Source organism: Silurus meridionalis, chromosome 8 (genome assembly GCF_014805685.1).
Source record: "Silurus meridionalis isolate SWU-2019-XX chromosome 8, ASM1480568v1, whole genome shotgun sequence".
NCBI classification, from domain to species: domain Eukaryota; kingdom Metazoa; phylum Chordata; class Actinopteri; order Siluriformes; family Siluridae; genus Silurus; species Silurus meridionalis.
Window position 1 is genome coordinate 14,929,671 of NC_060891.1, and position 12,236 is coordinate 14,941,906.

Sequence of the window (12,236 nt, forward strand, 5' to 3'; positions counted from 1 at the left end):
GCTCGTCCGCACTAATGCATCCATCTTGTTATAACTTCCTTGTAATGCATTGGTTACTGTTGATTGCCTTTTATAGTATCAGCTTGTTTGCTTAATTATATTTTCCCTCATTGTGTTCCAGATCTAAAGCCCTGCTTTGTTAGCACAAGGGCTCTTATAAAAGAGTGGTGAGGCTGTTCAGGAGCTCATCTGGATAAACCAGAAACCAAATCTTGAACAACTAATGTGAAGCTCAGATCTGACAAAAAAAAAAAAAGGCTCAATGTGCATCACAGGAAACCAGCAAAACACTGGTGATGGAATAAAAATAAAACTCAGATTAGCAACACATAAAACATCATAAATATCTATCCAAATGTGAACATTTTCAGATTTTCATTTTAAGAAATTGCCCAAATAAATTTCCAAGTGTTACAAAAATACTGATGATGCAAATTTTTGAGTAACCTAGATTTGTGAATCTCAGAGGAATAAAGTGCTTAGTCACTTCACACCTTTCCTTGGTCCTCCACTCCTCAGTGATGTAGTATATGAGTGCTCTCCATGTCCCTTCGTTGGAGCTATTAGAATGGTGCAACCTGTTGACCTTTTCCATTCTCACTCCATTCTGACAAGCCCTCCTCCTTGCTCCCTGGTTCGGATCAATAGTTACTGTGCTATTAGGAGAGCTAATGTTACGTGTTCAACTCTGGACGTGACAGACGTTTGATTTAGTGAGCGTATAAATCCGTGTTCATGCCAGCCCGAGACTGTCGGGTCTTTGTGGGAATCCACGCTGGCAGTGATGTCATGCTCATAATTCCATTTCTTTGCGTCTGGTTCTCAGATGGATGCTGGTGAGGTGAGATGTAAAGGACGTCCCCCTGGAGGTTCAATTAACCTGTCCTTACCCTCGCCCCTCACCCCTTCCCTGCACCTCAGCCCCTCAGCTCTGGGCTTAATTAGGCTAGGTGTGTAAAGACACATACTTGTCGATACAAATACATTTTCTGTTTGCTTTTGGAGACAGTTTACCGGCTATTCGGCATCTTTGAGGGGAAAAAATATTCAAAAAATCGTTATCTTTGTTGTTGTGCATGTTTTTTTTTTATATTCATTTTTATTTTTTGTTCATTCCTTTATTCTATATTTTCTTCTTTTTTCCATGTCATTCTGTCTTTGTGTCTCTTTTTTCAACCTATAATCACCTCACACCTCCTCTTGGTTTTTTCCACTGGGACAAACTTCACGCCTCAGTCCAATGGCGTGACAACAGGTACCCTTGCAGCAGTGGCCCAGAAATTCACCAATCAACACCTGCTGTCCCATGGGTTTATGTAGCTGACAGAAAACGGCATATAGTCCAACACCGGGGACATAATACCTCGCTTCCTCTTTTCCTCCTTCTTATGGCTTGGCTAAAAAAAATATATAAATATGTAGTCTTTTTTCTTTTCCCCCCATAAAATGGTCTAATGTGTGAAGCAGGTGATAGGCGTGAAAGGAAAGTTTTTTGTCTTTTTTAGAATTCTATTTATTCTTAATGAGATTTATTCCTCTAATCGTGCATATTTCCATACAAAATGTATTCAGTAGTTATTTGGATTAAAATAGGTGCCAACTTGTTTTTTTTTTTTTTTTTGCAATCGGGGAGGTACCAGAAAACTGCTTTTCTGATATTTGGCTGATATTTCAGCTAAAGCTACAACTAAATCAAACGTAAACATTTTCCTATTGAACAGCCCTTACACTTTAAGATGAAAGTATATGGTGCAAGAGGGAAGTATTTATCATTGGTAGCATTTACTTTTGCTTCACAAAAAACTTTTGCTTTACTTTATTGAGGTGAACTTTGAATTTATGAACTTTTGTCAGCAAGAATAGGACTGTTGGGCATTTGTTCAGCTTGTTATTTATGCTGAAATCATAAATAGAGCATAAAAAAGAAAACTTGTCCACTGAGATACTACAGTTTACAGTTATTTTTTTCTTTCTCTATCCGCTGGGATTTTCTTGTTAGCAACAGTAGCACCTCTTACATTGATACGCTTAGATGTCCTAAGGGTTTATTGTACCTTAGTAGCCTTAGAGTGCAATCAGAGTGCCTGTTCTTTTGCATCTACTTGTTATCTTACGGAGTGCTAACAGTAGTTAGAATGTAGTGGCTGTTTACTTGATGTGCTTTTTGTGCAATGAAATCCCAAATTTAAGAAAAAGAGAGTATAAGCAATAAACTAGTCCAGACAGTATTTCAAAAGCGCCCCTCGACACCCCCCCCTACCTCCCTCCCTCCCTCCCTCCTCTCTAACTAGCCAATTATCCTCTTCCTTGGCCGGACAGCAAGGTCATTGTGATTGGCTGAGGTTAATGGCTGGTGCTTGGCTAGAGTGGAGGTCGAGCATGCATGGCCACTCTCTACTTCTTCAACTTGTCACTCTTCACACAAGAGCCCATTTAGTCACCACCAGAAAGAAGGAAAAGGAAATGTGTTGTTAACCTTGGCTTTGGTCATGATAATGTCTTTGGTAAAGTGAAGGATTTTCCTTGTCTTTATTTGCTTAATAACTGCCTAATGTAGCATTGAAGTGATTGGCATCACACTGATGGTGTCGCTTAGAAATTCTCCTAGTTAAGCACCTAGTTTCTCTAATAGATAAAGTATATCTTGTATGTAAGTGTTTGTCCAGACTGGCAAACGTTTCACCTCACAATACATTTTTGTCATTTGAAGAAATATCCATGTTCTCTAAAAGCCTACTGCATACTACACTGAATTTGTACTACATCTGCGGTACAATTGTATCTCCAAATGCCAGAAATTGAAAAATGTTAAGGCCCAAGTTTAATTGTGGTTAGTTTGTTATTTAGGTTGAACGTAGCATGTTTTGTATAATCAGTTGAGTTACTTAGCACTTTTTCCTGGTAAATTGCGGTATAAACACGTCATTTAGTTTTGAACTCGATTGGTGCTTATGCTGATGTATTTGGTCCTTACTCAGATTTTCCAGTGAAGTTTTCAGCTCACACATTTAATAAGCTCCTTGTTAAATACATGTGAAGACAGAACACTGAAGTGATGTTTTTCACACTTTGAATAGTTCCCTAAAAGGATATAATAAAGATAGCTTTATAAAGTTCAGCTTTATTTTCATTAGAAATTGCACTTGTTACCAGCTTGGCTTTTCCTAAATAAAGAAATGGTTCCATAAATCACAGAAAATCCCATATTTCAAGGACAGAATGCTGAACTCCGTTGTAATTGAATGGCTCGCTGTATTCTTCAGCTAGGTTATACATCTAACGCTCAGTTCACTGTTGTCATTGGTGGTCATAACCTTTTTTTTATGCATATGACTTAATAGCAGATATATGTGTGGTGTCTTGCTGGCATTGTGACCCTGTGTCAATGAGGTTGTACAAGGCCCTGGTCTCCAGTGTGGCGAGCTCTATTGTTGAGTAGTCTGACAGAGGACTAAAGGGGAGGAGTATGAGGGTGGGGTGGCCTCTAAAGTCCCTGGGGTTGCTGGGGCCTGAGTGGACTGCTAATGAGAGGCCATCTGAGTCCCCATGCACCTTGAACATGGCCACCACTGCCACCTGACCTTGGCTTTGATCCGGCAAACTGATTGACCTTTCAATTCCCCACTGACCACCTCTAACCATCTGGACAACACTGTGCACTCTCGGTCTCAGACCTGCGTACACGTCATGCTTTCTCGCACACAAATGCACACCTAAACACACACCAGTAAATGGCTACCTACATCTGAAAGCATCTCTTCTGACCTCTAATACATTTTCTCTAACATCAGGTTTTCACTGCATTGCCTGCAGTGTTCTGCTTCCATGTCCTTCCATAGCCTACTAATTTAAGCAGAGGAGTTTGTTTATGCCGGTCTCTGATTGCTGGGGTGAGTCAGAGTTGTTCCCTAGGCTTCTGCTTTATCTGACTCTTAATGCCCTGCTTCATCACCTGGTGCACCACAGGGTGGCCAAAGAGCCACCAAGAGTAGGAAAAGAGCATTATCTCCTAAAGCTCTTCTGTAAAATGCATAGAGGACGTTTTTCTCCATTAAGTGGATTTGAGCTGTCTGTTTCTCTTTCTCTGCTACAAGAGTGCTATTGTGTTTCCTTTCTGTCTTTCTTCCTTCCCCCTCATTTCCCATCTCTGCACAGTCTGACCTGTGGGCCAGTGAGGTCATCACATTATTTTACATGGCAGGGTGGTTTTAAAACTGTGCTCCTCTCACCATGGCCACACTGGTCTATGTTTCTTAGAAGTTTTTTTTTTTTTCCTTTCACCTTTATTTTTAGCCTTTCGAACAATTCATATTTTCATACAGTGTACAGAGAGACCCTGGAGCAATGAATGCTTTTGGAAATTCCCTGCTCGCTCATTGCTTAGTTACCAACTTAACGTGTTTTTCCGTCCTTGGTGTTTAAAGGATGACTTGGATTACCGTCCATTGGAATATTCCAAACCTTCTGTGATGTTAAGCCATGCAGAATCTACAGTATATAAAGATGAAAACACAAGTGTAATTATAGGCATGCTTAATGTTTTTGTTTGTTTGTTTGTTTGGATATAGTGTGCTGATCGTTGTACTATTATTTGGATTAGATGCTGACAGCTGCAGGTTTCTGGGTAACTAACCTCCCACACAGATAGTTTTACTGATGGTTGCTCTCCTGCCCACATTACGGTCATCCACTTTATTGAATTAATGAACATAGTCAACATTCACCTCTCCATAACGCATGTATTAATCAGAACATGCTGTACCCAGTGCACAACAATTAGAGTGATTGAGTGTCTAGGCAGGAGAGAGTGAGGGGAAAATGAGATAGAATGACGCAAAAAAAATTCCAAGGCCGTGTCCACCAGGTTACAGAATGGTATTGTTAACATACCACTAAAGAGAAGTTCCTAATAAATGATCTGTAAGCAGTCATGCCTGTTCACCTGTTAGCTTCAGAGTTTGTCAGGTGTGCATGCTTGTTATTGATCATCTCTGTTTTGCGTCCTCTGTCTCTTTTACTGCGTCTGTTCATCTCTGAAATGCGGGGGAGTACACAGGAAGCACAGTGCAGGCTGGAGGCTGCGGGCAGCGGTGGTTCGGCCTCGAGTCAATATTTGTTTTAGGAATCTCAATAGCAGAGGCACACTTGTGTCATCTGCGTAGCCCATAATGGAGCACCATATGGCTGTGTTGACCTAGTGAGATCAGGGTTATTATCCCTCATCCTTATTTCTGTTCTCATATCCCATTTTCTTTTTCCTGGTATTTCTTTCACTGTTTTCTTTTTCGCTCGGCACAGATGTTTCCTCATTTCGTTTAATTCTCTAAAACACAAGCCGAAATTTATATCCCAATTTAAGAGAATGCCTTTTCTTCCTTAAGCCCCCCACAAGTGACCTGTTACTGTAATATGACCCACGTTGCCATAGCAGCTAAGTGAGTTAGTTTTTAGAAGTCATAGCCCAACTCAGCAGTTTTCTTTCCAAGACTCGGCTGGTTACACGTTAATGTCGTATGTGGCCATATAGGACTTTTGTGGACTTTTTTTTTCTTTCCCACTTTTTGGTGATGAAGGGATGAAGAGAGAAAGAAAGCAGGAGTGGAGCAGATTGCTCTATCCCTGTGTACAGCCTTCAGGCTCAGGTGCTTGTCAGTGCCGGGTTCAGAGGGACCTTTTCAACAATTTGTCATGGCTGCCTAAGCCCCTGCTGCGCCGGCACGTGGCATGCACACACACACTTGGTCACACACTCACTCGCATACTCACTCACATACTCACAGGGGTGTGTGACAGGCAGCATGGTCATGATGAAGTGCAGGGGCTTGGCAACAGTCTAGCTCCTGGCAGCATAAGCAGCCTCTCTAATGAGTTGGGAATGGCATCAGTGGGGTCCTTCAGAAATTCAGCAGGCAGGCGTGTAGACAGCCCGGCCTCCACTCTAGCCCAGTCATTAGAGTGGAGTCATCAGCATCTCTGCTCACAGAGACACAAACACACACACAAACACATGCACACGTGGTATTTTTCATTATGTGCTTTCTTTTTTCTACACTTATTCATACCTTTCAGCTGTGACACACAAAAACACACAGCTCCTTATAGTGCACAGTGGCATAAACCATTATTTGACACAATTGTTGTACAGGTTTGTATAAAAGCTGAGAGAGCATGGAGTAGGAAAGCACACAGGTCAAGTGTAGTAGCAGTGCAAGTCGACACCCAGCATGTGGCTGATAACTGCAAATGTAGATACTTTCCTAATATCTGGGGTGACTCATAAGCCAGCCACTTTAGAAGCATGATTAAATTTCATTAGCAGAATGATTTTATCTCTTTTGCTGGTTTTCACTCACCTTATCTCCCTGTTACATGATCAGGATCTTCTCATCAAGTCTCATCAAGTCAAAATTGCTATTGGCAGAGGTAACCCATTCAGAAGTACATGATGGCTTTGAAACTTCTGTGCAAGTTGCACAGGGCCATCAGACGACAGTCAAAAACATAGAACACTTTGGCGATATCTAATAATTTTTTTTTTAGTGCCAAAACTGGATCTGTGTAAAGTCAGCTGCACAGAATCTAAACAATCCAAAAAAATCTGAAGTGAATGGGGGGAAAAGAGAGAGACTTCCTTTTTTTTTTAGGTTCTTAAAGACTAAAAACCTAAACTCAGAAATAAATTGTGAAAGGAACTACAGTGTGGTCCACCTGACGTTTTAGAAGTTAGAAGAACGACAATGTTTTTAATATTCTACTATAGCTGTACATCCTAGACCAAAACAAAGGCTCCACATGAAGCCACAGGTATTATTTAATGTTCAGTGTAGTCCATGTGAAGATGAATTCTGGGACAACTTGCATGAGTGAAACACTTGAAGAAAAAAGACTGGATTAAGTGCCTGTGAGGAGAGTTGGGGACATCCGAGTATGTTTTCCCGTTGTGCTCCGGGCCACCAGTTGGCATCGTTGAAATGCTGCACATGAATGAAAGTAAAATAGATTGCTCCCAATCACTGTCTGAACCAGGCCCTTGTTTATTGAGACTACAGAAGAAAAGCTCTACTACACATATCAGCCTTGTTTATCATTTATTCTCCCCCTCTGCCTTTTAGTAATTATTAATCATTTATACCCCAAAACTGCAATCATACAATAAAGGGGTAAATAGCAAATTTTCTTTAAAAAGTTGAAAACTATTTAGCTTTTTTGTTAGTTATCCTTGTGTTAATGTAGCAGGCAGTTCAGTTTGCCTCATATGGCATGAGTAATTTGTTGCACAGGCTGCTGTAAATGAGCTCATTGTTTAAACAAGCAGATTAAGTTTACATTTGGAGCTCTTTGTTCAGATTTAATGAGGAGATTATAAGAAGAGGCTTTAATGTGATTTGTATTCTGCTGGTTTTCTTTTTTTCAACTGAATTGAGTCTTGAGCTTTCCTTTTGCTTACAGCGTATTATAATATGCTGTCTGTTGATCTGCAGAATGTGTGAATACCAGAAATAATTGCACCTTTGTAATTAAAGCTATTTCTTATATATATATATATATATATATATATATATATATATATATATATATATATATAAAGAGCTGTCAAAACTAACACGTTAATAACAAGTTAACGCAAATTAAGTGTGCGATTAATGTAGCGCACACATCTGTTTGACCATTTTTTTCATTATAAAAATAAATCAATATAAAAGAGGTGAAATTAAAATGTTTAACACAACACGTATTTATTCACAATGTCCTTTCTTTACTGAGATATAACAATTAAATAAACTCCACCAAGATATAATTTTATCAGTAAACATTGCCTTCCCAGACAATTTCAGCATTGACCTCTCCTCAGCCGCAATTAAACAACCACAAAAAAGAACAAATAACTATTGAAACATGACTTTAAAAAAGTTATATTAAAAGAACAATTTCCAGTGTAAAATATATTTTATATATATTTGATTTATTTGATTTTTATAAAACATTATTTTATATATTATTTTACCAAGCAGGCATTTTATTTTAAATTGTTTTAATAAGTTAACTGTTCAAACATTTATCAGTGTTTAATTATTTATTAATATTGATAAACTGTGTTAATAAAAAAATGACCAGCAATTTTGTGCCGACCTCAACGCCTTGTTTTCACCAAACCAGATTGTATCGATTAGGAGTTTTTAGTGTATATGCTACGCATATTGCTCTTTCTTCCTACCAGACTCATTTTCCCTAACAAACTCTCTCTCAGCTATGAGGAGCGGGCTCTCTACCTGGAGGCCATAATTCTGAACCACAAGGAAAACCTGACATTTGAGGACTTTGCTGCTCAGGTCTTCTCACCATCCCCCATCTACTATCCAATGAGTGGAACAGGTAAGAACTTATTCATCAGTCTCTGCTTCCCTCCCTCACTGCCTCTCTTTTTCTTTCTTTCTCTCTCTCTCTCTCTCTCTCTCTCTCTCTCTTTGTCTCTTTGTCTGACTTTATCTATCTCTCTATCAATCTATCAAATTGAGATAGAGACCTGACACATACCCTGTCCTTACAGCACCTGTCTCTTCCCTGCTATTTTCCCATCCTGCTCTTTACCAAAATGTTTGTGTGTGTGTGTGTGTGTGTGTGTGTGTATATACGCAGTCCAGCTGGCACTATTAGTACCAGATCTTAAAGGGATTGTTCACTCATACAGCGCTCATGCTAGTGAATTAAATGTGTTAGTATAATGATGTGCTAATAGTAAGCAGGCATTCACTCAGTCTTCGTGTAACAGGTGTGTTGATGTTGTACAGAGTTTGTGTTAACCAACCAAAATGCGTGAGGTGGGGGCAGCAGCACATAGCAGAAAATTGCAAGTGAACATGCATATCAGGATCAATGACTCATGGAAAAAAACATCAAATATCATTACTCATGCTGAATCCCTTTCATAAAGATTGCTTTGTAAGCATATTGTTGAACTGTCTCTTAAAATCGTAAGCCTGATCTCCAGAGCGTGGCTTCATAATATAATTAAATGCGACACTTTGACAAATCGACACTTTTTTATGCAGTGAAATTTAACCATTCTAAACCGGATCTGATGCCAACTCAAGGAAGATTATACAACTATTATGTTTGCAGACTAGATGAGGTGAAAGGGAACGTCCTAGATATTGGCATCAGCTTAAAATCTTCTTGGTATTCGCTTTTCATTTACTCACATTGTAAAGAACTAGATTGCTATTTATTATTCTCTGCTCTGGTTTATGCTGTTGCTCATTTATTTTAAATAATTATGAGTATTTACTAATAGCTACATTCTTCGGATAAAAGAAGCACAATGAGATATGCCGTGTAATCTGTTAAAAACTGGTGAAGTCATCTTCAAGCCACAATTTATTTAGGCACCTACAGAGAGCTGGAATGGAAATAATCACTCTATGTCTCTATAGTAATTGCATTACAGATGTCTGCTAGGTTACGTTTTCGTAGCAACGACTGCTTTATTATTTTTAAACCGCCGATGAAAACCACCACACAGTTAACCCAAAGCTCCATAGTAAACATTCCCCACATTTGTACATGTTGCCTAATGCTGTGGAGTCCCAATCTAGACCATGACCTGAGAGACAGTTCACATTGTGCACACTTTTACCCACATAACACTCGTGAGCTTGGTCTGATGGTTGTTGCAAAAGCAGAAGCTTTGTTGAACATAATGCAGTTCCAGGTTTAAAATGAAGATAGTCAAGGTTTAATGGAAAAGGCTTATTCTGAAGAAATTTGCCATTAGTTATAATTCTGCAAATATGAAAAGAAGAAAATGGTTTCCCTCTTATTGTCTCTCTCTCTCCCTCTCGGTGATTTAAAAAAAAGAATTCTGATGGGAAAAACAGAATTTAAATAGACAAACACGTAATTCCTTCCCAATATGGAAGTGTATTTTGACACACTTTAATCATACAAAGTATTCCATGCTGAATGTGTGGAAATGTGTTTTATTTATTATGTAAAAATTATTTATATATATATATATATATATATATATATATATATATATATATATATATATATATATATATATATATATATATATATATATAAAGGGTACTTGTGGCTGAGAGTAATTTAGCTTTAATATCTGGGCTGGATATTAAACCACCACTGTTTTCCCAGCAGGAATCCCTTCATACTGTGTCTTGAATAAAAAAGTGCCATTACTGTCAGGCTGCTCTAACTGTGTGTATGTGTTTGTTAGTGTGTGTAATTTGTGTATACCTGCTCCATTCTTCATTAACATCTCATCCATGACAGCGGGCAGGAGATGGCCAGGCATGGTTTGGGACATGGAGTGCTCTTGGGCTAAACTGGAGTGTAAGACTGTTTTTTTCCCCATTTCCTTATTTAGGCATGTCATCCCTGTTTGCCTCATCACCCAAACCCTCTTTCTCCTTCAAGTGTTCTCCAGATTGGTTGACCCTGCATGTGCCTGTAGCACAGTGACACTGTGAACTCTGTATACACATCGAGCCAGTGTTTTGTGTACCACCTGTAGCATTATGTTCGTCATAAAGGCGGATGTTTTGGATGAGTTTCAAGTCAGATTGCATCCTCCATGTTTACTGTTGATCTGTGATTGTTTTTTTTTCTTTAATATTTTCCTTTTTCCAGAAAACCTTTTAATATTTATGAAAGTCCCAAGAAGCCATGCATTATAATATTTTTTTCTTGGTATCTCGTGATTGCAAAGTAATTTTCTCGTCATCTTGACAAAACGAGTTGTTTTGGATCACAACTTCATGGATCATGAATAATACGTAGGCGTGCCCGCTGCCACAAACGATCACGAGAAATCAAGAAAGAAAAATATATTTTAATGCATGGTCTATTAGGACTTCCATAAATATTCGCCATTACCTGCTGTCAGCTGGTTGGTCGGGTTGTTCTTGAAATCAGAATTAGGAATCCGACTTATTTTCTACTCACTCACCTAATTCATGTTTCAGAGAAACATGATGGAAACTCCATCAAACTGCCTAATGTAGCATAAAAGTTGAAATTGTTATTGAAAGTAGTGTTGCAATAAACACAGTGAATGGCTAGACTTCAGAGTTGCACTGTGTGACCAAAAGTTGTTGACACCTGACCATCATATCAATTACTTTCTCTCATGTATTACTACAAAATTGAAAGCACACAGCTGTGTAAAAAATACAGTAATCCCTCGTTTATCATGGTGGTTCCGTTCCAAAACCGCCCACGATAAACGAAAAACCATATATTATATATACAGTACTGTACTGTATTAACATTTTACTTAAATTTTGAAATTAATAATTATATTTTCATGAATACATTTTATTTTAACATAAAACTCCATTAAAGCAATTCCCTTTAAGTTTTTGGGTCTATTGTGCTATCTGCGAGAGGCCGGGAAAATCAGTTAGTTCAATTGCGCGATAAACCGCAGCACGAGATTCGAACAGCGGTAAAGCGGGGAATTTCTGTATATGCATTTTGTAGCTGATCTCAGCATCATTGATAAATGTTGGGATGCAATTGAATGCTGGCTGTGCACAACTGATCTCAGTGCCCGAATTGTTATTATAAATAATTCAGTAGTAGGAGTAGTAATTGCAGTTTAACATGTATAATGTATGGTTCATAAATCTATTAATTTCATTTTTACTTTTTGTTACCCTTTTGCTGTTATAATAATCTCGAAACGTCTGGAAAGATGTTTAGATTTTTCAGTGGTGTAGAGTTCTGAGGTGGGATGAGGAGCCCTCGGGGGCAATCAGCATTCCAATTCCCAAGGTGTAGGGTTGAGCACAGAGCTCTTTAGCAGGCCATTTAAGATCTTCTATTCCTTCCAATGTAAACTCTATTTTCGTAGGGGTTGTTTTGTATACAGGGGCTTTTCCATTTTGGAAAATTTTTGGCTCTCCTAGCTTAAGTGAAGGGTGCTATAGTATCTAGAAACACACTATAAAATTGTTTTTCCAATAGCTTTGTGGTTACAGTTTAGGGGAGTACCATATATGGTGGGAGGACTCAGGTGTTCCAGTACTTTTGTTCATATAGTGTGAGCCTCTTTTAAAAAAAAATAAATAAATAAAAACCCTTTAAAATTGTAGACTGTTTAATGGTGGTTGGGGAGAGAATGAGTTCTTAGTAAAGCTGCTATGTTGGGTCAGAGTGATGCATATGCTCTTTGTTGAAAAGCGTGTAAAACTGATGCGCACACGCATCATAAT

At 38.6% G+C, this 12,236-nt stretch overlaps 1 protein-coding gene across 1 annotated transcript in view; it reads left to right on the forward strand.

The window, feature by feature from the left end:
• ralgapa2 (Ral GTPase activating protein catalytic subunit alpha 2) overlaps positions 1-12,236 on the forward strand; it is a 103,990-nt gene that overhangs the window by 84,750 nt on the left and 7,004 nt on the right. The window contains 1 exon segment of the mRNA XM_046855790.1: positions 8,249-8,373. Within this exon segment, the coding sequence (XP_046711746.1) occupies positions 8,249-8,373 (125 nt within the window).